The 27765-nt window shown below is 43.8% G+C and overlaps 1 protein-coding gene and 1 long non-coding RNA gene across 11 annotated transcripts in view; one reads left to right on the forward strand and one right to left on the reverse strand.

Annotated features, from left to right (window-relative positions):
- The window catches only part of LOC117062412, a 30493-nt gene extending 14663 nt beyond the window's left edge, over positions 1 to 15830 (forward strand). The window contains exons 2-3 of the long non-coding RNA XR_004428359.1: positions 8327 to 8476; positions 15600 to 15830. This is a non-coding gene — a long non-coding RNA (uncharacterized LOC117062412). The remainder of the gene's footprint in view (positions 1 to 8326; positions 8477 to 15599) is intronic.
- Positions 1 to 27765, reverse strand: part of MTA3 (metastasis associated 1 family member 3) — a 193920-nt gene that overhangs the window by 154614 nt on the left and 11541 nt on the right. For all 10 annotated transcript variants that reach the window (XR_004428358.1, XR_004428357.1, XR_004428356.1 and 7 more), the window contains exon 3: positions 26164 to 26257. Coding sequence is in view for 7 of the 10 variants with exons in the window: in XM_033175888.1 (XP_033031779.1) it covers positions 26164 to 26257 (94 nt within the window). In the remaining 3 variants the exon portion in view is untranslated. The remainder of the gene's footprint in view (positions 1 to 26163; positions 26258 to 27765) is intronic.

Genomic DNA, 27765 nt, shown 5'->3' on the forward strand with positions numbered 1-27765 from the left:
TGTTTCAAACAAAAAATAAAAAAAGAAAATTGTGTTGACCTCAAAGACGCCCTGGAAAGGATTTTAGGAACTGCTGAGCTAAATGCAAAATAAATCTTACCTAAAAGTATATATTAAATGAAAACCAAAAACTGGCTAAGTAAGAGTTTTTTACTTTATTGACTTTAAGAAATTTATCACAGAAATTTTATTTTCACAGTGTTGAGATACAAGGACTCATAAGTTATTCGATAGCAAATCAGGATCCCATCAGAAATTTAAGCTATTTCTGCTTTACTATTATTCAAAGAACACTGCATCTGGCAAAAGCTGCCCAATCCTATAATAAATTCCAAGTCCATCTGGAATTTTATATGGTCTCAACATGCCACTGTACTATTTTTCACTTGCTATTAATTTTAAAACAAAGAATCAGAACCAAGTTATCTAGCAGCAGCAGAGCACCATCTATCCTCTAATTCATTAACACCTCAGCAAGCAGCTTCCTAAAACACAATTTATATTTCTCCAGTTTTGATAAAAAGGCCTCAATAACTTCCAACCAACCACCATTAGGGTAAAAACTAAACTTTCATGGCTTATACATCTAACAATCTGCCTTGCCACATGTTTCAACCAGGATCTGTGTCCTCCCTTCCACCCTACCTCCAGCAAAAAAAAAAAAAAAAAAAAAAGGAAATTTATTGATGTGCCAACCAACGTGTTCTGGGGCTATCTATAAGGAAGACATAATAGTCCTACCCTGAATTACAGTCCACCCCGGATTCCAGGCAAGAATCAGACCTTTAGATGTAGTGAGTACCATAAAATTATGTGGCGTACTCTGGAAGCATGACGGAGGAAATTCATGTAGCTTGATGAGCCAGCAGAGGCTTCTCTGAAGAAATCAGTTTGCACGGACACTAGAAGGGAAAGGGAGTGGATGGCCGGGCCCCTGTCTTTGGTAATTAGAGAACACACCTCTGGATAAGGATAGCCTAGGTATCTGTACTTGGGCTTGGTTTGACTGTGGGAAGTTACTGCTTTTCCCTTCACATCCTGCTAACTCACCTAAAAACCACATTAGGGAGTGTCTCCCGGTTTTAAAGCTCAAAGTCCCTCATTTAGCCGGGCGCGGTGGCTCAAGCCTGTAATCCCCGCACTTCGGGAGGCCGAGACGGGCGAATCACGAGGTCAGGAGATCGAGACCATCCTGGCTAACACTGTGAAACCCCGTCTCTACTAAAAAATACAAAAACTAGCCGGGCGAGGTGTCGGGCGCCTGTAGTCCCAGCTACTCGGAGGCTGAGGCAGGAGAATGGCGGTAAACCCGGGAGGCGGAGCTTGCAGTGAGCTGAGATCCGGCCACTGCACTCCAGCCCAGGCGACAGAGCGAGACTCCGTCTCAAAAAAAAAAAAAGTCCCTCATTTAGAGAACCCCTCAGTCCCCAGCAAGTGAGGACAGTTGATCACCCTAGCCTTCATATTACCCACATGAAGCATTAAACTTAAGGTACCATAATAGCTAAAATTTAAAAGACTGAAAGAACACAGACCAACTGGAGTTCTCATACATTAACAGAGGAAATGAAAAATCGGTCCAACCACTTTGGGAATCTGTTCGGCAAAATCTACTCAAGTAAAATTTCTGTGACAAGTTTCTTTCACCACATGAACCAACGATGTTTCTTCTAGGTAATTACCCAAGAGAAATGAGAGCTTAAGTACACCAAAAGACCTATACATGAATGTTCATAGCAGCTTTATTTGCAGCAGCCAAAAACTGGAAATAAACCAAATGTTCAGTAATAGGAGAACAACAACTAAGGCTGGGTACAGTGGCTCACTCCTGTAATCCCAACACTTTGGGAGGCCGAGGCAGGCGGACAGCTTGAGCCCAGGAGATCCAGACCAGCCTAGGCAACAGGACAAAACCCCATCTCTACAAAAAAATACAAAACTTAGGACTGGGCACAGTGGCTCACACCTGTAATCCCAACACTTTTTGGGGGGGCGAGGTGGGTGGATCACCTGAGGTCAGGAGTTCGAGACCAGCCTGGCCAACATGGCAAGACCCCATTTCTACTAAAAATATAAAAATTAGCCGGGCAAGGTGGCAGGTGGCTGTAATCCCAGCTACTCAGGAGGCTGAGGTGGGAGAATTGCTTGAACCCGGGAGGCGGAGGTTGCAGTGAGCCAAGTTCGTGCCACTGCACTCCAGCCTGGGCAACAGAGCAAGCCTCCATGGGGTCGGACAAAAATAGCTGGCAGTGGTGGTGCACACCTGAAATCCTAGCTACTCCAGAGGCTGATGCAGGAGAATTACTTGAACCTGAGAGGTGGAAGTTGCAGTGAGCTGAGATTGCAACACTGCACTCCAGCCTGGGCAACACTGCGAGATTCTGTCTCAAAAAAAAAATTAGGTGGGCTTGGTGGCATGCACCTGTAGTCCCAGCTACTCAGGAGGCCAAGGTGGGAGAATCCCTCGAACCTGGAAGTTCGAGACTGACCCGAGAAATATAGTTAACACCTCGTTTCTACAAAACAAAACTTAGAAAGTTAGTCGTGTGGTGGCACACACCAGCGAGAGGATCAATTGATAGAGACCCTGCCTTAAAACAACAACAACAACAAAACAGACAAGACACTGCTCAGTGTTTACACAGTGTTGTGAGCAGTATTAACTTACAAACAGTCACACTGGAAAAACTTACAGTTCATGGTGTATTGGGTAGACTACACAGAAAGATCTTGCCTCTGTAAGAGTGAATAATTAAGCCCCAGGCTGAGTACTGCTCCACACTCAACAAATCATAGATGCGACAACCAAACATCAGGCTGTTTCCAAGTAACTTAAATGCATCCCAGAACAAAGTTCAAGTTGATTTATAAGAATAAAAAATGGGTCGGGCACAGTGACTCACACCTTAATCCCAGCACTTTGGGAGGCCAAGGCAGGTGGGTCGTGAGGTCAAGAGATGGAGACCATCCTGGACAACATAGTGAAACCCCATCTCCACTAAAAATACAAAAATTAGCCGGGTGTGGTGGCATGCGCCTGTAATCCCAGCTACTCGGGAGTCTGAGGCAGAAGAAACACCTGAAGCCGGGAGGCGGAGGTTTCAGTGAGCCAAGACTGTGCTACTAACCTCAAGCCTAAGCGACAGAGCATGACTCAATCTCAAAAAAAAAAAAAAAAAAAAAATCCAGAGACAACCCTACTCATTAAATAAAAGTTGTAAAAGAAATGAATCATTGAGCTGATCACAGTGGCTCACGTCTGTAATCCCAGCACTTTGGGAGGCTGAGGCAAATGGATCACTTGAGGTCAGGAGTGAGACCAGCCTGGTCAACATGGCACAACCCCATCTCTATCAAAAATACAAAAATTAGCCAGGCGTGGTGGCACGTCCCTGTAATCCCAGCTATTAGGAGACTGAGGCAGGAGAATGACTTGAACCCAGGAGGCAGATGTTGCAGTGAGCCAAGATCACACCATTGCACTCCTGCCTGGGCAACAGAGCAAGATTGTTTCAAAAAAAAAAGAGAAAGAAATGAAATGAATCACTGAGTTATACACTGAATGAACCATTAACAGATACACTGTGTTCGTAGACTGGAATACTTTATATTGTTAAGATATAAATTCTCTCCGATTTCATTGATGTACTCAACAAAGTTTTGGCCAGGCACAGTGGCTCACGCTGTAATCCTAGCACTTTGGGAGGCCGAGGCAGGCAGATCACCTGAGGTCAGGAGTTCGAGACCACCCCGGCCAACATGGTAAAACCCAATCTCTACTAAAAATACAAAAATTAGCCAGGAATGGTGGCGCATGCCTGTAGCCCCAGCTACTTGGGAGGCTGAGACAGGAGAATTACTTGAACCCAGGAGACAGAGGTTGTAGTGAGCCAAGATCACACCACTGCACTCCAGCCTGGGTGACAGAGCAAGACTCGATCTCAAAACAAAACAAACATGGGCCTGAATGGGAAAGGGGATGCCAAAAAAAAAAAAATTAGTTAATGAAAAGAAACATGGGCATATATACTATAGGATGTAACCTTTTTCAAACCTTTAACCAGTCTGGAAACCAAAAGTCAGAAAATTTATAGTCTACCATGGACAAAATGGAAACAAGAATCAGTTGGAGGGTAAAGGATTATAACTTCACTTCCTGCAACCATCTGCTATAGTACATTTCATTCTGGGAGCCCTTCACTAACAATTTTCTTATAATCCTGTTGCCCTTTCCCATTTACAGTTGTTTATATGAAAAGACAGAGAACCATAAACAAGTTTTTAAAAAAGTCTTGAAATGGAAAACATTTCCGTAACTGTATAGACAACACAGTAGTCTGAAAACCACCTAAACAAAAGAAGAAATGAAACTCCTTAAGCTACAAAAACTCACCAAATGAGTCAACCATATTACATCTTAATGACAAAAAGAATTAAGCAAAAACAGAAAATAAAGTCTTTTATTTTGTTATCTTTAGGGATACCTTTACAACATCTTAACCTTGAATAATTTTCTACCACGGTGAAATTAATTCCTGTCAGGAGCCGCAGTTTCACCCACATGAATTACTGCTACTCTTAAATGTAAAGCAAGTTTGGCTAGTCAACTATTTTTATAATGTTGCTAGAAAGACTCACAAATCCCCATAATATGAAAATATGTGTGAGGCTTTAAAGACTCACAGAAGTCTTACAAACATGGACACGATGCAACACTGGCTCAGGAAAAACTTGCCGAAAGGAATTGGCATGAGGTGCACTGAAAGGATATGGGACATCAGCCACTGTCCTGAGCCCTGAGTTGTCACCACTAGCAAACGAAGTTGAAAAGGAGAGCAGCCACGACCAGTCTCCACATTCCTAGGTATCAAGAAAGGAGCAGAATGAACTGAGGCTTCAGATGACCATTTTCCAACTTCCTGGCTGGAAGGGACAACTGAAAATGCGTGCCACTAGCACAACTCTAGAGAAGCCTCCAGTGGTACCCACTTCCCTTGTATGTCAAGGCTTCTGTGTTAATGTGAAAGTCCTCCGGGAGCCCAGTCAAAGCTACTGTTTTCTGCATATCTTATGATCTGTAGGGCTGTTACTCATTTAATCACTACAAAAACCCTCAACACAGGAAGGGTAAAGGTAGAAAGTATTAAATGAGTCCCTTGTAAAGATGAAGGCTCAACAAGGTTAATTTATCTGCCCCATAACGCCAAATTATACAAACATATAACAAAATGTAATATTTATCTTATCCAAAATAAATGTTAAGTAGATAAATAAAACATACAAAAGAATCATTTAGACGACAGGATACTAATCCAGTTAGGTGACCTTAGACCTAACCAAGGACTCAACCAAAAAATACAGAGGGTTTAAACAAATTACATATAAGGTCCTCACAGGTCTAAAATTCTGTGATTTGGAATGCTAAATGAAAAATACTTCGGACTACCTAAATATAAAGGCAATATATTAAGGTAAAAGCACTAGTTAAAAATAGAAGTAGTGGGCCGGGCACGGTGGCTCAAGCCTGTAATCCCAGCACTTTGGGAGGCCGAGACGGGCGGATCACGAGGTCAGGAGATCAAGACCATCCTGGCTAGCATGGTGAAACCCCGTCTCTACTAAAAACACAAAAAACTAGCCGGGCGAGGTGGCGGGCGCCTGTAGTCCCAGCTACTCGGGAGGCTGAGGCAGGAGAATGGCGTGAACCCGGGAGGCGGAGCTTGCAGTGAGCCGAGATTGCGCCACTGCACTCCAGTCTGGGCGACAGAGCGAGACTCCGCCTCAAAAAAAAAAAAAAAAAAAAAAAATAGAAGTAGTGGAGGCCGGGCATGGTGGCTCACGCCTGTAATCCCAGCACTTTGGGAGGCCAAGGCGGGTGGATCACGAGGTCAGGGATGGAGACCATTCTGACTAACACACTGAAACCCTGTCTCTAATAAAAATACAAAAAATTAGCCGGATGTGGTGGCAATAGTCGCAGCTACTCAGGAGGCTGAGGCAGGACAATCGCTTGAACCTGGAGGAAGGTGGAGGTTGCAGTGAGCCAAGATCACGCCACTGCACTCCAGCCTGGGCAACAGAGCACGACTGCGTCTCAAAAAAAAAAAAAAGAAAGAAAGAAAGAAATAGAAGTAGTAGCAAAAAGATCCGGAATTCAGTGCATGTACACTATACTTCAATAAAAATATACTTTTTTTATTTTATTTTTATTATTTTTTTTTAATTATACTTTAAGTTCCAGGTTACATGTGCATAACGTGCAGGTTTGTTACATATGTATACTTGTGCCATGTTGGTGTGCTGCACCCATCAACTCGTCAGCACCTATCAATTCGTCATTTATATCAGGTATAACTCCCAGTGCAATCCCTCCCCCCTCCCCCCTCCCCATGATAGGCCCCGATGTGATGTTCCCCTTCCGGAGTCCAAGTGATCTCATTGTTCAGTTCCCACCTATGAGTGAGAACATGCGGTGTTTGGTTTTCTGTTCTTGTGATAGTTTGCTAAGAATGATGGTTTCCAGCTGCAAAAAAGATAACTTGGCCGGGCGCGGTGGCTCAAGCCTGTAATCCCAGCACTTTGGGAGGCCGAGACGGGTGGATCACGAGGTCAGGAGATCGAGACCATCCTGGCTAACATGGTGAAACCCCGTCTCTACTAAAAAATACAAAAAACTAGCCGGGCAAGGTGGCGGGTGCCTGTAGTCCCAGCTACTCGGGAGGCTGAGGCAGGAGAATGGCGTGAACCTGGGGGGCGGAGTTTGCAGTGAGCTGAGATCCGGCCACTGCACTCCAGCCTGGGCGATAGAGTCAGACTCCGTCTCAAAAAAAAAAAAAAAAAAAAAAAAGATAACTTGGCCAGGCACAGTCGTTCATGCCTGTAATCCTAACACTTTGGGAGGCTAAAGTGGGCAGATCACTTCACCCCAGGAGTTCAAGACCAGCCTGGGCAACACGGCAAAACCCTGTCTCTACAAAAGGATACAAAAATTAACCAGACACGATGGCACGCAACTGTAGTCCCAGCTACTCAGGAGGCTGAAGCAGGAGGATCAGTTGAGCCTGGGAGGCAGAGGTTGCAGTAAACTGAGATGGTGCCACTGCACTCCAGCCTGAGTAACAGAGCAAGATCCCATCTCAAAAAAAAAAAAAAAAAAAGGTAACAGCCGGGTGAGGTGGCTCACGCCTGTAATCCCAGCACTTTGGGAGGCTGAGGTGGACGGAGACCAGCCTGGCCAATATGGTGAAACCCATGTCTACTAAAAATACAAAAATTAGCCAGGTGTGGTAGTGCACGCCTGTAATCCCAGTAACTCAGGAGGCTGAGGCAGGAGAATCGCTTGAACCCAAGAGGCAGGGATTGCAGTGAGCCAAGATCACACCACTGCACTCCAGCCTGGGTGACAAAGCAAGACTCTGTCTCCAAAAAAAAAAAGATAACTTGTGGAAAATTTTAGATTAGCTACTTCAACTATAAAAATGATTTTCATTCTGTAAGTCCACAGACAGCAAAAAAAAAAAATTAGGATTTTCAATCAACTAGTCACACAAAAATATACGTGAGCCTGTATTCTTCCAGATCACAAATTAAGCCACACAATTACAGAAGTAAAGCAAACACAAAGGCTTTCTAAAAAGCTTAAGAACATCTAATTGCTGGATTGATCAATAAGCAATGTGACATCAATTTTAAAGCAGTAATATAGTACTTGCTTTGTTTACAAAAAATATAAACCATTAACATTCAGAAGACCAGATCAATAAGAAAATGTATATCACAAAACATAATTAACTTGTCAAATAATAAACCTCTGTAATATTTACAGTTGATAATAATCTGGTTAATGCGACACAAACTTGCCATAATTGCCAATTACAAAATGTCACTTACAAAAATAAAAACTCTATAAAATAGCAAGAGAAAAACATCCTTTTAAATGAAAGTTGATTATTTTAATGCTGTGATAAAAAATAGATTTTATGCCAACTCCAATCAAGGAGTAACAGCTGGCTAGAAAGGACCAAGTGTGCCCAAGGGCAGAGTAAGGACTCAGTATCTTGGTTGCGCCCCGGCTGCAAAAGGAGAGTAGCAGGCTGACGAAGGTCTATATGCCTACACACTTCATAGACTAAGAAACAAAAAGCCATGGGCTATGTTCTCAAAATGTGAAATGTTATAAAAAAGTACAACACACATCTTAAAAATCAACTATGTTTAGCTTTATTCCTAATAAAATTTGGACTGAAGTACAAAATTAGAAACAAGAAAAAGTTTTTCAAATGCCAGGATGACCTTTTATTGTTCTGTTCTTTTCCCTCCTCTTTAGTATTTCTCTTGGAAGTATTAAGATTTCAAAAAATGGGCAGAATGAATCACAGACAGATGCTTTCAGAAACTTGGATGAAGACATATGTAATGTAAGATGGACTTCACTTACATGTAGAGTAAAATGGACTTACATGTAAAAGCATTTAGAGTAAGTGTCTGGTATTATGTGTTAGCTCCTACTATTATTGTTATATCATTACTATAACTTTTTACTAAGTTATAAGTTACTAAGTAAAAAGTTACAATAATAATTTTTAAAGTTTTTTCCAGTCCTATGTGATCTGAAAATATATATATATACCCCAATACCATTTACTTCAACATGGGAAGGTAGAGGACAAGGAAAGAAGAAAATCTAAGTGAAATGTATTTCCTTGTTCTAATAGGAGAAGTAGCCACAGAAAAATGTAAGGTTAAACACGTCAGTTTACAATTAGGAATATCTGCTTTACTTCCTTTATTGGAGTAACTAAAGGTTTCTTTTATTTTTTTCCCCTGCAAATTAATTTAGCAAAAGTTAAACTCAAAATAGGCAAAGAATATAAACAGTTCACAGAAAAGGACATACATACGGCCTTTTAAAAATATAAAAAGATGCCGGGCGCGGTGGCTCAAGCCTGTAATCCCAGCACTTTGGGAGGCCGAGACGGGCGGATCACAAGGTCAGGAGATCGAGACCACCCTGGCTAACATGGTGAAACCCCGTCTCTACTAAAAAATACAAAAAACTAGCCGGGCAAGGTGGCAGGCGCCTGTAGTCCCAGCTTACTCGGGAGGCTGAGGCAGGAGAATGGCGTAAACCCGGGAGGCGGAGCTTGCAGTGAGCTGAGATCCGGCCACTACACTCCAGCCTGGGCGACAGAGCGAGACTCCGTCTCAAAAAAAAAAAAAAAAAAAAAAAATATAAAAAGATGTTCCACTTCACTCATAAGAAATTTAAGATACAATCCCACCAAGGAACCATTTTTAATCCGTAAGGATTAGTAAAGATTTAAAAACTTAATCCTAGACCTCGTGTGGTGGCTCATGCCTGTAATCCCGGCACTCTGGGAGTCTGAGTTGGGTGGATCACCTGAGGTCAGGAGTTCGAGAGCAGCCTGGCCAACATGGTGAAACCCTATCTCTACTAAAAACACAAAAAATTAGCCAGGCATGGTGGTGCACACCTGTAATTCCAGCTACTCAGGAGGCTGAGGCATAAGAATCGCTTGAGCCCGGGAGGCAGAGGTTGCTATGAGCTGAGATCATGTCATCACACTCCAGCCTGGGGACTCTGTCTTTAAAAAAAAAAAAAAAAAAAAAAAAAAAAAAGGCTGGGGTGGGCCTGGCACTGTGGCTCCCTCCTAGCACTTTGGGAGGCTGAGGCAGGTGGATTATCTGAAGTCAGGAGTTCAAGACCAGCCTGGCCAACATGGTGAAACCCCATCTCTACTAAAAATACAAAAATTAGCCAGGCGTGGTAGTGTGTACCTGTAATCCCAGCTACTCGGGAGGCTGAGGCAGGAGAATTGCTTGAACCTGGGAGGCAGAAGTTGCAGTGAGCCAAGATCACGCCACTGCACTCCAGCCTGGACAACAAAGGGAGACTCCATCTCAAAAAAAAAAAAAACTTAATCCTATATTGGTAAGAGTGAAAGGAGGGAATGGGCACTCATTCATTGCTGCTAGATGTAAACTGGAACAATATCTGAGGCAATTAATTTGGTAATATCTGTCAAAATCACAATGCATAAAACCATTTATTTTTTATAGAGAAAAATAAATGGGGTCTTGCTCTGTTGCTCAGGCTGCTGAAATGTAGTGGCTATTCACAGGTTCCACTGTAGTGTACAGAGCAAAACTCCATCTCAATAAATAAATAAATAAAGACTCCATCTCAATAAATAAATAAAGATAGATGCCATAGTCCTCTGAGTACTAAATGACATATATACTCACCCACCACATAACATTTAAGTCAACAGCAAACCACAAATATGAACAACAGTCCCATAAGGTTATAATGAAGCTGAAAAACTCCAACTGCCCAGTGACACTATAGTGGTAACGTCATGGCACAAAGCATTACTCACATGTCTGTGATGATACTGGTATAAACAAACCTACTGTACTGCCCATCAAATAAATGTACAGCACATACAATTATGTACAGTATTAACACTTGACATAGATAATGACTATGTTACTGATTTATGTATTTATTATACTATACTTTTTTTTTTTTTTTTGACACAGAGTCTCGCTCTGTCACCCAGGCTGGAGTGCAGTAGCACGATGTTGGTCAGGCTGGTCTCAACCTCCTGACCTCAAGTGATCCACTTGCCTCGGCCTCCCACAGTGCTGAGATTACAGGTATGAGCCACTGCATCTGGCCAATATACTATACTTTTTATTGTTGTTTTAATTTAATTTAATTTTATTTTATTTTGAGACAGAGTCTCACTCTGTTGCCACGGCTGGAGTGCAATGACATGATCTCAGCTCACTGCAACCACCACCTCCTGGGTTCAAGCAATTCTCCTGCCTCAGTCTCCAAAGTAGCTGGGATTACAGGTCCATGCCACCACACCCAGCTAACTTTTGTATTTTTTAGTAGAGACAGGGTTTCACCATGTTGGCCAGGCTGGTCTTGAACTCCTGACCTCAACTGATCCCTCCACCTCAGCCTCCCAAAGTGGTAGGATTACAGACGTGAGCCACCACACCTGGCCTATTGCTGTCTTAAGAGTGTATTCTTTCTACTTATTAAGGAAAAAAGGTTAACTGTAAAACAGCCCCAGACAGGTCCTTCAGAAGGTATTCCAAAAGAAGGAATTGTTATCAAAGATGACAGCTCCATGTGTGTTAGTGTTCCTGAAGACCTTCCAGGGGGACAAGATGTGGACTGAGAAGACAGTGATACTGATGATCCTGACCCTGTGTAAGACCTAAGCTAACATGTTTATGTTTGCACTGTCAATAAAAAAGTTTAAAAAGTGAAAATGATTTTTTTTTGACACAGAGTCACCATCTGTACACCAGGCTTGAGTGCACTGGTGCAAACACAGCTCACTGCAGCCTCAACCTCCCAGGCTGAAGCAATATTCCTGCCTAAACCTCCCGAGCAGCTGGGACCACAAGTGCATGCCACCACACCCAGCTAATTTTTAAATATTTTGTAGAGACGGAGTCTTGTTATGTTGCTCAAGCTGGTCTTAAACTCCTGAGCTCAAGTGATCCTCCCATCTCAATCTCCCAATTACAGGTATGAGCTACTATGCCCAGACATAAATGAATTGTTTTTTGTTTGTTTTTTGAGATAGAGTCTCACTCTGTCTCCCAGGCTAGAGTGCAGAGGCATGATCTCAGCTCACTGCAACCTCTGCCTCCTGGGCTCAACCAATCCTCCTGCCTCAGTCTCCCTAGTAGGAGGGACTACAGGTGTATACCACCGAACCTGGCTAATTTTTATATTTTTAGTAGAAACAGGGTTTCACAATGTTGCCCAGGCTGGTCTCCAACTCCTGGGCTCAAGCAATCTGCCCGCCTCAGCCTCCCAAAGTGCTGGGATTACAGGCGTGAGCCACTGCACCTGGCCAAATGAATTTTTCTTAATACGAAAAAAGCTTAAGGCCAGGCACAATGGCTCATGCCTGTAATCCCAGCACTTTGGGAGGCCAAGGTGGGCGGATCACAAGGTCAGGAGATAGAGACCATCCTGGCCAACATGGTGAAACCCCATCTCTACTAAAAATACAAAAACTAGCTGGGCATGGTGGTCTGCGCCTGTAATCCCAGCTACATGGGAAGCTGAGGCAGGAGAACTGCTTGAACCTGGAAGGCGGAGATTGCAGTGAGTCGAGATTGTGCCACTGCCCTCCAGCCTGGGCTACTGAGTGAGACTCCGTTTAAAAAAATAAAAAAAATAAAGAAAGAAAAGAAAAGAAAAAGAAAAAAAGCTTATAGAATAAGGATATAATGAAAGAAAATATTTTTGTACAACCCTTCAATATGTTTGTAAGTTGTTATTACAAGAGTCAAAAAGTTTAGCCGGGCGAGGTGGCGGGCGCCTGTAGTCCCAGCTACTCGGGAGGCTGAGGCAGGAGAATGGCATAAACCCAGGAGGCGGAGCTTGCAGTGAGCTGAGATCCGGCCATTGCACTCCAGCCTGGGCGACAAAGCAAGACTCTGTCTCAAAAAAAAAAAAGAATCAAAAAGCTAAACAAAATTAAAAGGTTTATGAAGTTAAAAACTTACAATAAATTGGCTTATTATTGAAGGAAGACGTTTCCATAAATTTAGTATTGCCTAAGTGTACAATGTTTACAAAGCCTACGGTGGTGTACAGTATGTACTAGGCCTTCAAATCCTACCACCACTCAGTCACTGACTCACTTCAAGGCCTGGAATCTCCATTCATGGTAAGTGTCCTACACAGGTGTATCACTTTTTATCCTTTCTACTGTATTTTTACTGTACTCGTTCTATGTTTAAATATGTTTAGATACACAAATACCCAAAATTGGGTAACAACTGCATATAGTATTCAATACAGTAATAAACGTACAGATGTGCACCCTAAGAACAATAGGTTACACCACATAGCCTAGGTGTGTAATAGGCTATACCATCTAGGTTTGTGTAAGTACACTCAATGATGTCCACACATAGACAAAATCGCCCAACGACGCATCTCTCAAAACATATCCTTGTCACAAGGCAATCATGGCCATGCTCTGCAGACTGCTCGATAGCAAACGATGAAAAATACCCTAATCCTCTACCAGTACACTGTGGTCAAATTACAGTACATCAAAGTGTGGAATAACATGCAATCATGAAAACTGTAACACAGTTTTAAAAAAGAGCAAACATGCGGGCAGATCACTTGAGGTCAGGAGTTCGAGAGCAGTCTGGCCAATGTGGTGAAACCCCGTCTCTATCAAAAATACAAAAATTAGCCAGGCATAGTGGTGCACACCTGTAGTCCCAGCTACTCAGGAGGCTGAGGTGGGAGAAGTGCTTCAACTGGGGAGGCGAAGGTTATAGTGAGCCAAGATTACGCCATTGCACTCCAGCCTGGGCGACAGAACTAGGGAGACTCCGTCTCAAAAAAAAAGCAAACGTGAAAAAAAGCAAGCCCAGTTTCTTAGTCCATTTTGTGTTGCTGAAAAGGAATACTTGAAACTGGGTAATCTACAAAGCAAAAAGGTTTATTTGCCTCACAATTCTCATGGCTGTAAAGTTCATGACTGTGCATCTGCATCTGATGAGGGGGAATCAGGCTGCTTTCAGTCATGGCAGAAGGTCAAGGGGAACCAGTATGCGGTGATCACATGGCAAGAAAGGAAGCAAGGTTGGAGGTGTGCTGGTTCTTTTTAAAAACCAGCTCTCTAGGGAACTAACAAAGTGAAAAGTCACGTCTACTCCAGGGAGGGCATTAATGTAATCCATTCAAGAGGAATCTACTCCCATGACCCAACCATCTCCCATTAGGCCCCACCTCCAACACTGGGGATCACATCTCAACATGAGTTTGGAGGGCACAACATCCAAACCACGGCACGCAGGAAAAGGGCTATAGTGTACCAAAAGTCTTCAAAAGATGAACCTGTCTCTTGGGTGTATAAGAAGACATTCTAAGGGGTACACAGAAACATAGGTTTAAGATCAACACCCACATGCTCCTACTGATCTGCCTGAGAACTAGCACAAGGTCAAGGCATTAGACTGATCTCTTGTCATCTCCACTTCTCACAACTGCTATTCTCTTATATACAGGCATCTCCTCTCAACCACCCTAAATCTTACTGCAGAACTTGTGTGAAACATGGGTAGTAAAAACCTCCAAGATACCAAACAAAGGGACCACTGGTGACAAAAGAGAAATACAATACAGGTCTCTGAGAGGCCTCTAACCCAGATATCAAAAAGTTCCACAGTAGGGTTTTGTGTCCTATACATGTTTCAGCCTGGGCAACATGGTGAAACTTGTCTCTACTAAAAATACAAAATTTAGCCAGGCATGGTGGCACACACCTATAATCCCAACTACTCCAGAAGCTGAAGCAGGAGAATCGCTTCAACCTGGGAGGCAGAGGTTGCAGTGAGCCTAGATGGCACCACTGCACTCCAGCCTGGGTGAAAGAGCAAGGCTCCTCCTCGCAAAAACAAAAATCCAAAAAGAGGTGGTTACCTTACAGATGTATATTACTCATTTATTAAAATTGGAATAAAGGAGTCAGACTTTCTGGCAGAAAGTCAGTGTTATTTATTTAGTTGCCTGGTTTGTCAGTGAAGACTGGCTTTGCCATTAAGGTTACTGGTGTGGGCCGGGCGCGGTGGCTCAAGCCTGTAATCCCAGCACTTTGGGAGGCCGAGACGGGCGGATCACGAGGTCAGGAGATCGAGACCATCCTGGCTAACACGGTGAAACCCCGTCTCTACTAAAAAAATACAAAAAATTAGCCGGGCGAGATGGCGGGCGCCTGTAGTCCCAGCTACTCGGGAGGCTGAGGCGAGAGAATGGCGTAAACCCGGGAGGCGGAGTTTGCAGTGAGCTGAGATCCGGCCACTGCACTCCAGCCTGGGCGACAGAGCGAGACTCCGTCTCAAAAAAAAAAAAAAAGGTTACTGGTGTTAACTTTCCACAACTGAACAAATTAAATCCACAGTTCCAACAATTAGATGAAAATATATTTAAATAGTTTATAATTATATTAAAATTTGCATCATGTATTTAAATACATATTTAAGTATGTACATGATCTAAGAGTTAAACATTTACCAGACACAAATTTAAAATACAAAGGTATATTTAAATGAACATTAGTTCATTACTTCAACTTTCCCAAACCTTTGAGTATACTGGTTGAAATAAGGTGCCTGGCCGGGCGCGGTGGCTCAAGCCTGTAATCCCAGCACTTTGGGAGGCCGAGACGGGCGGATCACGAGGTCAGGAGATCGAGACCATCCTGGCTAACACGGTGAAACCCCGTCTCTACTAAAAATACAAAAACTAGCCGGGCGAGGTGGCAGGCGCCTGTAGTCCCAGCTACTTGGGAGGCTGAGGCAGGAGAATGGCGTAAACCCGGGAGGCGGAGCTTGCAGTGAGCTGAGATCCGGCCACTGCACTCCAGTCCGGGCGACAAAGCGAGACTCCACCTCAAAAAAAAAAAAAAAAAAAAAAAGAAATAAGGTGCCTATGATAGTTTTATGTGTCAAACTATCTAAACTATAGTACCTATTCAATCAAAATCTAACTTAGATATTGTTATGAAAATATTTTGTAGATATGAGTAACATCAGCTGATTTGAAGTTAAGAAGATTGGCCTCCATAATCAGGGTGGGCCTCATCCAATCAGTAAAAGGCCCTAAGGGCAAAACTAAGGCTTCCCTGAAGAAGAAACATCCACCTGACAGCCCGCCCCCCTGTGGATATCAGACTTGCCTGGCCAGCCCCAGCAATTATGTAAGCCAGTTCCTCGCAAAAAAAAAATCTCTTTATATGTACATAAACCTGTTGAAAATTTTATATAGTGTATATATATTTATAATACATATAATACACACAATATTCATGTGTATACATGCATACATATGTGTCTGTATATTTATACACATACATAAACTCCATCTGGTTCTCTTTCTCTGGTGAAACCCTAATTGATTGCGAGTCCCTATAGGTGAATGGTAAGAAGTACAATTAATAACCTTTTGTTAGGTCTCAATAAAACCTTTTTACTTTGCTTCTCAGAAAATGAGAATGCAAAGGGCCCTAATGACTTATTAAAAAACCTAAACCTCTTCCATGTCTGCTGGTTTCAAATTATCTGCTTCTAGCAAAACTAAAAGAGGAGGACCTAACTGAATTGACAGCTGCTAAATCATTAAAAATCCTTTATTGTCAATGACTGCTATATGCTTTTTCAAACACAGTTGAGAAGAACAAAGAACTGAGACCCTTATAAGCTCTAAGGGCAGAGATTTCAGTAGCTTTGTTCACCACTCATCACCAGTACTTAGTAGAATGTCCAGTACACAGCAGGAACTCAAAATACATTTAGTAAATGAATACATAAGCAAAACTCCACCATTCTGATCTACCTACTTACATGTAAAAATTGTGTTAGAATCTACATGAATATAAATCAAACATGATTGGAACAGAATGAAAGCTAAACCTGTCTCATTCTAGCAATGATGTATATTATTTCAAGGATTCATTAAGCTAAGTGGAAAGGAAGTCCCACTAAGCTTAAGATTTCCTATGAAAATGTCACACTTTTAGTTTTACTAATTATCAAAAATTTTACAATGTATACTGTAATTATAAAAATCCAAAGAAAAATGTTAAGACTCTGAGTCTTATGAACTCAGAAAATGTAAATAGTTTTTACATTTTAATTTACATATGCATTTCCGTTGCAGTGATTCACAAGATGATTAATACAATTTGCAAGCATAAAAAACATTAGGTTAGTACACCAGGCACACCTGTAACCCCAGCACCTTAGGAGGCCGAGGTGGGCAGATCACTTGAGGCCAGGAGTTCAAGACCAATCTGTCCAACGTGGCAAAAACCCGTCTCTACAAAAAATGCAAAAATTAGCTGGGTGTGGTGGCACACACCTGTGATCCCAGCTACTCGGGTGGCTAAAGCAGGAGAATAACTTGAATCCCTACGTCGAGAGGCAAAGGTTGCAGTGAGCTGAGATTGTGCCACTGCACTTCAACCTGGGTGACAGCCAAACTCTGTCTCAAAAAAAACAAACAAACAAACAAATAAATGAATAAATAAAAATAAAGGAAGGGAAGTCAAGAGACAAAAAGAAAACATTCTAATCCACTAACATTTTTGAAAAAACCTGGGCCGGGCATGGTGACTCATGCCTGTAATCCCAGCACTTTGGGAGGCCGAGGCGGGTGGATCGCGAGGTCAGGAGATCGAGATCATCCTGGTTAACATGGTGAAACCCCGTCTCTACTAAAATACAAAAAATTAGCTGGGCGTGGTGGTGCACACCTGTAGTCCCACCTACTTGGGAGGCTGAGGCAGGGGAATTGCTTGAACCTGGGAGGTGGAGGTTGCAGTGAGCCGTTATCACACTACTGCACTCCAGCCTGGAGACAAAGTGAGACTCTGTCTTAAAAAAAAAAAAAAGTTGGCCGGGCGCGGTGGCTCAAGCCTGTAATCCCAGCACTTTGGGAGGCCGAGACGGGCGGATCCCGAGGTCAGGAGATCGAGACCATCCTGGCTAACATGGTGAAACCCCGTCTCTACTAAAAAAAAATACAGAAAACTAGCCGGGCGCAGTGGCGGGCGCCTGTAGTCCCAGCTACTCGGGAGGCTGAGGCAGGAGAATGGTGTGAACCCGGGAGGCGGAGCTTGCAGTGAGCTGAGATCCGGCCACTGCACTCCAGCCTGGGCAACAGAGCGAGACTCCGTCTCAGAAAAAAAAAAAAAAGTTTAAGAAAAAACCTGTTGCAGAGGAAAGAACATGTATATACACTTTTGTATGTATTTTCTTTCATACACAAGAATTCTCACTGGAAAAGACACCAGAAGCTAGTAATAATAATGACTTGTCAGGGAGAACTGGGTTTTGGGGGGGGTCCTGATATAGGGAGCTTTTGCACTGAATACATTTTTGTATCTTTTAAATGTTTACTCATTCAAAGATTAACTTATATTTTGGGAGGCAGGGTCTTGTTCTGTCACTCAGGCTGGAGTGAGTGGCGCAATCATAGCTTACTGCAGCCTCAACCTCCAGAGATCTGTATTAATGTTTTATTTTTTATTTTACTTTAATTTTTTTTTTTTTTTTCTGAGACTGAGTCTCGCTCTGTCACCCAGGCTGGAGTGCAGTGGCAAGATCTTGGCTCAGTGCAACCTCCGCCTCCCGGGTTCAGGCCATTCTCCTGCCTCAGCCTCCAGAGTAGCTGGGACTACAGGCGCTGGCCACGACGCCCGGCTAATTTTTTTTGTATTTTTAGTAGAGTCAGGGTTTCCCCGTGTTAGCCAGGAAGCTCTCGATCTCCTGACCTTGTGATCCGCCCACCTTGGCCTCCCAAATTGCTGGGATTACAGGCGTGAGCCACCACACCCGGCCTATTTTAATTTTTTTGAGATAGAAAAAATTGACACAAATCTCACTGTGTCAACCAGGCTGGAGTGCAGTGACACGATCTTGGCTCACTGCAACCTCCGCCTCCCGGGTTCAAGGCATTGTCCTGCCTCAGCCTCCTAAGTAGCTAGGATTACAGGCGCCTGCCACTACACCCGACTAATTTTTGCATTTCACTTTTTTTTTGAGATGGAGTCTCGCTTTGTCGCCAAGCTGGAGTACAGTGGCACAATCTCAGCTCACTGCAACCTCTGCCTCCCGGGTTCAAGTGATTCTCTTGCCTCAGCCTCCCAAGTAGCTGGGACTATAGGCACGTGCCACGATACCCAGCTAATTTTTGTATTTTTAGTAGAGACAGGGTTTCACCATGTTGGCCAGGATGGTCTCGAACTTCTTACCTCGTGATCCGCCTGCCTCAGTCTCCCAAAGTGCCGGGATTACAGGTGTGAGCCACCGTGCCCAGCCAATTTTTGTATTTTTCTTAGAGATGGGTTTTTGCCATGTTGGTCCTGGCCTCAAGTGATCTACCTGCCTCGGCCCCCCAAAGTGCTGGGAGCCACCATGCCCAACCAATGATCTGTGTGTGTGTGTGTGTGTGTGTGTGTGTGTGTTTTCCTTCCTTGTACCAGTTTTTTGAAATTTCCTTTTTTTTTCTCGCTTTTAGATATGAGGTCTTCCTGTGTTGCCCAGGCTACTCTCCAACTCCTGGACTCAAGTGGTCCTCCTGCCTTGGCCTCCAAAAGTGCTTGGATCACAGGTGTGAGCCACTGTCCCCGGCCTAAATTTTCTTTCTTTTCTTTTCTTTTTTTTTTTTTTGAGACGGAGTTTCGCTCCTGTTGCCCAGGCTGGAGTGCAACGGTACGATCTCAGCTCACTACAACCTCCACCTCCTGGGTTCAAGCAATTCTGCCTCAGCCTCCCAAGCAGCTGGGATTACAGGTGTGTGCCACCATGCCCAGCTAATTTTGTATTCTTTTTTTTTTTTTTTTTTTTTTGAGACGGAGTCTTGCTCTTTCGCCCGGGCTGGAGTGCAGTGGCCGGATCTCAGCTCACTGCAAGCTCCGCCTCCCGGGTTTTACGCCATTCTCCTGCCTCAGCCTCCGGAGTAGCTGGGACTACAGGCGCCCGCCACCTCGCCCGGCTAGTTTTTTGTATTTTTTAGTAGAGACGGGGTTTCACCGTGTTAGCCAGGATGGTCTCGATCTCCTGACCTCGTGATCCGCCCGTCTTGGCCTCCCAAAGTGCTGGGATTACAGGCTTGAGCCACCGCGCCCGGCCAATTTTGTATTCTTAATAAAGACAGAGTTTCACCATGTTGGTCAGGCTGGTCTTGAACTCCTGATCTCAAGTGATCCACCCACCTCGGCTCCCAAAGTGCCAGGATTAGAGGTGTGAGCCACTGTGCCTAGCTCTAAATTTTCTTTTTATTTGTCAGGAAGTTATTCATCTTTTTTTTTTTTTTTTAAGAGACATAGGTGTCACTCTATTGCCCAGGCTGGAATGCAATTGCTCAGTCATAGTTCATTCCAACCTTGAAATACCGGACTCAAGTGATCCTCCTATCTCACCCTCCTCTGTGGGTAGAACTACAATTATATATAACTAAATAAATAAAATAAAATACAAGATGGGGCCATGCAAAGTGGCTCATGCCTCTAATCCGAGCATTTTGGGAGGCCAAGGCAGGTGGATCACTTGAGGTGAGAAGTTCGAGACCATGCTGGCCAACATGGCGAAACCCAGTCTCTACAAAAATACAAAAATTAGCCAGGAGTGGTGGCGTGCACCTGTAGTTCCAGCTACTCAGAAGGCTGAGGCAGGCGAATCACTCGAACCCACGAGGCGGAGGTTGCAGGGAGCCGAGATTGCACCACTGCACTCCAGCCTGGGTGACAGAGTGAAACTCTGTCTCAAAAAGAAAGAAAAAAAGAATCTTCATTTGGTCTTTCATATTGTTACTAAACTCAACTTACAATGTTTTTATTTTTAATAATCTCCCCCTTTCTCATTTTTTCGTTTCTTATTTTTGGCTCTGAACTGACATCATTTATTTTTATATCTTAACTATTATGAGGCTGGGCATGGTGGCTCACACCTGTAATCCCAGCACTTTGGGAAGCCAAGGAGAGCGGATCACCTGAGGTCGAGACCAGCCTGGCCAACATGGTGAAACCCAATCTCTACTAAAAATACAAAAATTAGCCAGGCATGGTGGTGCACACCTATAATCCCAGCTACTCGGGAGGCTAAGACAGGAGAATTGCTTAAACCCAGGAGGTGGAGATTGCAGTGAGCCGAGATTGTGCCACTACACTCAAGTCTGGGTGACAGCGAGACTCTGTCTCAAAAAAAAAAAAACAAAAAAAAAACTTACGGCTTCTGGACTTATTTTCTAGGTCTCTTAATCCATTTTTCCCCTCCAAGAGAAAGGGTCTCCCTTTGTCACCCAGGGTGGAGTGCAGTGGTGTGAACACAGCTCACTGCAGCCTCAATCTCCTGGGCTCAAGCAATCCTCCTGCCTCAGTCTCCTGAGTAGCTGGGACCAGAGCTGTGTGCTATCACACCCAACTAATCTTTTCTTTTTGTTGTTGTTGAAATGGGATCTTCCTGTGCTGTCCAGGCTGGTATCTAATTCCTGGGTTCATGTAATCATCCTGCCTCAGCCTCCCAAAGTGTTAGGTTTATGTAATTTTTTATTCAACTATGGGCAACAGAGCTAGACTCCATCTCAAAAAAAAAAAAAAAATACACTGAAGTCTCCAACTTACTCTTAAATGGTTCAGAAAATAATATATGTATGTTTGCATTATATATAGCATGATAAAGCCAATAGGGCAAAATGTTAACAACTGCTGAATGTGAGCAAATGGCATGAGAGTTCCTTACACACTTGGACACTTCAAGACTGAAAGACGTTATGACCTTTTAGAAGTAAGTACTGAAATATTTACAGATAAAAAGGTAAGGCTTCTTTGACGTGCTTCAAACTAATGGGCTAGCGAATAGGGGTCTAGATGAATCAAAATTGATCATGTATGGATCACTGTTAATACACAGTGATGGAAACACCAGGCATATTGTATTCTTCTCTGCTTGTACACGATGAAAGTTTTCTGTAATAATGTTTTTTTTTTTTTTTTTTTAAGAGTCTGTAAGCCGGGCGCAGTGGCTCACACCTGTAATCCAGCACTGTGGGAGGCAGAGGTGGGCAGATCACCTGAGGTCGGGAGTTCGAGATCAGCCTGACCAATATGGAGAAACCCTGTCTCTACTAAAACTACAAAATTAGCCGGGCGCGGTGGCTCAAGCCTGTAATCCCAGCACTTTGGGAGGCCAAGACGGGAGGATCACGAGGTCAGGAGATCGAGACCATCCTGGCTAACACGGTGAAACCCTGTCTCTACCAAAAAATACAAAAAAAGCTAGCCGGGCGAGGTGGCGGGCGCCTGTAATCCCAGCTACTCGGGAGGCTGAGGCAGGAGAATGGCGTAAACCCGGGAGGCAGAGCTTGCAGTGAGCTGAGATCCAGCCATTGCACTCCAGCCTGGGCAACAGAGCAAGACTTCGTCTCAAAAAAATAAATAAATAAATAAAAAATAAAAAAAGAGTCCATAATCAGAAGAGTTAAATGGAAAAACTAAAGTTCAGGAAAATTAAGTGGCATCCACACTCAGGACTCCAGTTTTGAACTCATTCTAATAACACTTTCTCCATTAACCCTCCCTAAAAAACTCCTCATAAAACATGAACTCTTCAGACAACTTTATGTGCTCTCTGCACCTGATGTTTTAGTCAATACGACAGAAATACAGTAAGATACATCTAACTCCACCATTCCTAGATATATAGTTGCCTTTGAAAGTAAATCCCAGCTACTCGGGAGGCTGAGGCAGGAGAATTGCTTGAACATGAAAGGTGGAAGTTGCAGTGAGCCAAGATCATGCCATTGCATTCCAGCCTGGGCAACAAGAGTGAAACTCTGTCTCTAAATAAATAAATAGATAATAAAACAAAATATTTTTTAAAATCTCATTTATATTCATATACTTTGGATTTAATCATGCTCATAATCTAGCTTCTAAGGTTGTTGCTAGTTGGGTGTGGTGCCTCACACTTGTAATCTCAACATTTTGGGAGGCCGAGATGGGAGGATTGCTTGAGGCCAAGAGTTTGAGACCTACCCTGGCAACATAACAAGACCCCATTTCTACCAAAAAAATGTTTTTTAATTAGCTAGGCATGGTGGGATGCACCTGTACTCCCAGCTGGTCTAAAGGCTGAGGCAGGAAGATCCTTTGTGCCAAGGCTTGATTCAAGGCTGCTGTAAGCTATGATTCTGCCACTGCACTCCAGACTGGGCAACAGAGCCAGACCCTGTCTCCAAAAAAAAAAAAACATAAAGGGGGGAAAAAAAAAGCAATTTGGGACCAGCCATGGTGACTCACACCTGTAATCCCAGCACTTTGTGAGGATCCCTTGAGGCTAGGAGCCTGGTGCTTTTAAAGCAATATTTTGTTCTCATTATCAGTAGCAAATGTGAAGCTCCGATATGTTGAATATATAATTTGTAAACATGACAGAACTCATATCATAATGAACACTTTTTTCTTTTACATGTCAGCAATTAATTGAAATAATGAACACTTTCTATACAGAAACAGAAAAACACTATGAACTATAGGAGAAAATACAGTAAGAATTTAACTTACGAGACAACTAACTTGCTGGCTAAATCTACAACACAGTGGGGCAACGACTCTCAAGCAAACTCAGAACAAACCTTTGCAAACAGCATTCTTCCTTATACCCATACCAGAACATTTTAAAAGCTTCAGGGTCCTCAAGACCATAGTGATTATAAATCAAAGTATCAAACTGGCCGGGTGCGGTGGCTCACACCTATAATCCCAGCATTCCCAAGGTGGGCGGATCACTTGAGGTCAGGAGTTCAACACCAGCCTGGCCAACATGGTGAAACCCTGTCTCCACTAAAAATACAAAAATTAGCGGGACTTGGTGGTGCATTCCTGTAATACCAGCTACTTGGGAGGCTGAGGCAGGAGAATCACTTAAAGCTGGGAAGCAGAGGTTACAATGAGCAGAGATCATGTCATTGCACTCCAGCCTGGGTGACAGAGCCAGACTCCATCTCAAAAAAAAAAAAAAAGAAAAAAGAAAAGAAAAAGAAACAAAGTATCAAACTGCAAAATCCACCTACATAAGTTCCTAGAGTCTCACTACATTTTTGTAGAGAAAAAAAATAGCTTTCAACATAATGTACTTTCTGTCTTGAAATTTAAATCACTTCAGTGTGTTTATTGTTCTTTTAAAAATTCAAACTGGCTAAAATTTTCTTTAAATTTAAGGTCGGGCGTGGTGGCTCATGCCTGTAATCCCAGCACTTTGGGAGGCCAAGGCGGGCAGATCACCTGAGGTCGAGAGTTCAAGACTAGCCTGACCAACATGGAGAAACCCCACCTCATTAAAAATACAAAATTAGCCAGGCATGGTGGCACATGCCTGTAATCCCAGCTACTAGGGAGGCTAAGGCAGGAGAATCACCTGAACCCGGGAGGTGGAGGTTGTGGTGAGCCTAGATTACGCCATTGCATCCAGCCTGGGCAACAAGAGTGAAACTCCGTCTCAAAAAATAATAATAATAATCAAAATAATAGGCCGGGAGTGGTGGCTCATGCCTATAATCCCAGCACTTTGGGAGGCCAAGGCAGGTAGATCACCTGAGATCAGGAGTTCGAGACCAGCCTGACCAACATGGTGAAACCCTGTCTCTACTAAAAATACATAAATTAGCCAGTACTCCCAGCTACTTGGGAGGCTGAGGCAGGAAAATCACTTGAACCCGGGAGACAGAGGTTGCAGTAAGCCGAGACAGTGCCACTGCACTCCAGCTGGGGTGACAGAGCGAGACTCCGTCTCAAAATACATAATAAATAAAATTAATTAAATAAATAAAATAATGAAACCTGCACATCCTGCACATGTACCCCTGAACTTAAAAGATGGGGGAAAAAAATATCTGGCTGGGCATGGTAGCTCACACCAATAATCTCAGCACTTTGGAAAGCCAAGGCAGGAGGATCAACTTGAGCGCAAGAGTTCCAGACCAGCCTGAGAAACATAGGGAGACTATCTCTGTAACACGTGTTTTTTTTTTTTTAATTGGCCTGGTGTTGTGGTACACACCTGTGGACCCAGCTACTCTGGAGGCTGAGGTGGAGGTATTGCTTGAGCCTGGGAGGTCAAGGCTGCAGTGAGCCATGATTGTGCCACTGCACTTTCCAGCCTGGGCAACAGAGCAAGACCTAGTCCCCTCGCCAAAAAAACTAAGTATTATTCAGCTATTTTAGCAGAGAGAAAACATTCTCCGGCCGGGCGCAGTGGCTCAAGCCTGTAATCCCAGCACTTTGGGAGGCCGAGACGGGCGGATCACGAGGTCAGGAGATCGAGACTATCCTGGCTAACATGGTGAAACCCCGTCTCTACTAAAAAATACAAAAAAAAAAAACCAGCCGGGTGAGGTGGCGGGCGCCTGTAGTCCTAGCTACTTGGGAGGCTGAGGCAGGAGAATGGCGTAAACCCGGGAGGCAGAGCATGCAGTGAGCTGAGATCTGGCCACTGCACTCCAGCCTGGGTGACAGAGCAAGACTCCGTCTCAAAAAAAAAAAAAAAAAAGAAAAGAAAACATCCTCCAAAACAGTAAAGTATAAATTTCCTCCTATCTGTATCCTTACAAAACCATCAGTGGGCCAGGTCCAGCAGTTCATGCACGTAATCCCAGCACTTTGAGAGGCCAAGGTGAGAGATTACTTGAGGCCTAGAGTTCAAGACCAGCCTGGGCAACATAGCAAGACTCCATCTATATTTAAAAGAAAAATCCGGCCGAGCGCGGTGGCTCAAGCCTGTAATCCCAGCACTTTGGGAGGCCAAGACAGGCGGATCACGAGGTCAGGAGATCGAGACCATCCTGGCTAACACGGTGAAACCCCGTCTCTACTAAAAAAAATACAAAAAACTAGCCGGCGAGGTGGCGGACGCCTGTAGTCCCAGCTACTCCGGAGGCTGAGGCAGGAGAATGGCGGGAACCCGGGAGGCGGAGCTTGCAGTGAGCTGAGATCCGGCCACTGCACTCCAGCCTGGGCGACAGAGCAAGACTCTGCCTCAAAAAAAAAAAAAAAAAAGAAAAGAAAAATCCACCACTGAAAACAGGAGATGGCAAGACACTGACCAGATCATTTGCTAAAGCCTATTTACAAAGGTTTCTATGTCAACATTTTCACCAATTAATAAATGTGATGCAACCTAAAAAACGATATACTAGGCCAGGCCTGATAGCTCACACCTGTAATCCCAGCACTTTGCAAGGATGAGGCAGGAGGCTCACTTGAGCCCGTGATTTTGAGGCTGCAGTGAGCCATGATCACACCACTGCACTCCAGCCTGGGTGGCAGAGCAAACTTTGTCTCCAAAAAAAAAAAAAAAAGTTATATACATACATACACACACACACATATAATGACATACACACATATATACACTAAAACCAAACACCAGTGTTTGTTTTCAGTTAGTATCACTTATTTTACTCCCATCAAAACTACAATGAAGATAAATGGACAAGCAAAAGGCTTCAGGTAAGAAAAAGCATCTCTGTACCTCATTATGAAAAACACAAGACAAACATTTTTTAATCAGAGAAAAACAACTTACTAGCATGCTTATCTGCGAGCATTATAAGTGTGTTGGAAATATCACGTCGTCTGTAAAAGCATACTACTTTTGCTTCCACGTTGCCACTTGCAGTCTAAGAGACAAGAAAAATAAAAGTCATTTGTACTGAATATTAGAGTCAAATAATTTATAAAACAAAACTAGATACAGCACAATTATATGATCGTGCTCATTAATACTGTTGCCAACCACAACTGCAGGATAACCACAGAGCTAAAAAATTCAAATAAGGATGAGCAACATTTGTTCTGCTTCCAAGCACAACTGGAATGTCAAACATATAATAATACTGGCATTAAGTAAACTAAACTGATTAGACCCTTTAATGATTAAAGCCAGACACAGTTAACACTGATTAGCTTTAAGAAACTAATCCTCCCTACTGCTTCAATTAACTAGCCTTTAAAAAAAAAAAAAAAGAGGCCGGGCGCGGTGGCTCAAGCCTGTAATCCCAGCACTTTGGGAGGCCGAGGCGGGCGGATCACGAGGTCAGGAGATCGAGACCATCCTGGCTAACACGGTGAAACCCCATCTCTACTAAAAAATACAAAAACGAGCCGGGCGAGGTGGTGGGCGCCTGTAATCCCAGCTACTCAGGAGGCTGAGGCAGGAGAATGGTGTAAACCCGGGAGGCGGAGCATGCAGTGAGCTGAGATCTGGCCACTGCACTCCAGTCCGGGAGACAGAGCGAGACTCCGTCTCAAAAAAAAAAAAAAAAAAAAAGAAAAAGAAACTAATCCCCCCAGTTTTTAAAGCCACAACTGACGGAAATAATTTATTTCAGTCATGTAAACATACCTTGTCCAAACCCATTCCCAGAAAGCACAAGCTAAGTGTAAAATCACCAAGCCCTCCCCTAAGTATCTCATGTTCCATGGACAGTGAAGCTCTGCAGGTGGGAAGCAGCCATCATACCGAATAGACCAGGTGACCTGGAAAGGCATTCTCTAGCCCAAGGAAGTCTACGAATCTCTTAAGAGTCAATATTCTTTTTTTTTTTTTTTTGTTTTGAGACGGAGGCTCGCTCTGTCGCCCAGGCTGGAGTGCAGTGGCCGGATCTCAGCTCACTGCAAGCTCCGCCTCCCGGGTTTACGCCATTCTCCTGCCTCAGCCTCCCGAGTAGCTGGGACTACAGGCACCCACCACCTCAGCCGGCTAGTTTTTTGTATTTTTTAGTAGAGACGGGGTTTCACCGTGTTAGCCAGGATGGTCTCGATCTCCTGACCTCGTGATCCGCCCGTCTCGGCCTCCCAAAGTGCTGGGATTACAGGCTTGAGCCACCGCACCCGGCCGTAGAGTCAATATTCTAAAGCAGTACTTAGTTTACCTCCACAACTAAACATATTAAAAACCTTGAGTTAGGCCGGGCGCGGTGGCTCACGCCTGTAATCCCAGCACTTTGGGAGGCCGAGGCGGGCGGATCACGAGGTCAGGAGATCGAGACCATCCTGGCTAACACTGTGAAACCCCGTCTCTACTAAAAAATACAAAAAACTAGCCGGGCGAGGTGGCGGGCGCCTGTAGTCCCAGCTACTCCGGAGGCTGAGGCAGGAGAATGGCGTAAACCCGGGAGGCGGAGCT

Source organism: Trachypithecus francoisi, unplaced genomic scaffold (assembly GCF_009764315.1).
Source record: "Trachypithecus francoisi isolate TF-2019V2 unplaced genomic scaffold, Tfra_2.0 Lachesis_group17, whole genome shotgun sequence".
NCBI classification, from domain to species: Eukaryota; Metazoa; Chordata; class Mammalia; order Primates; family Cercopithecidae; genus Trachypithecus; species Trachypithecus francoisi.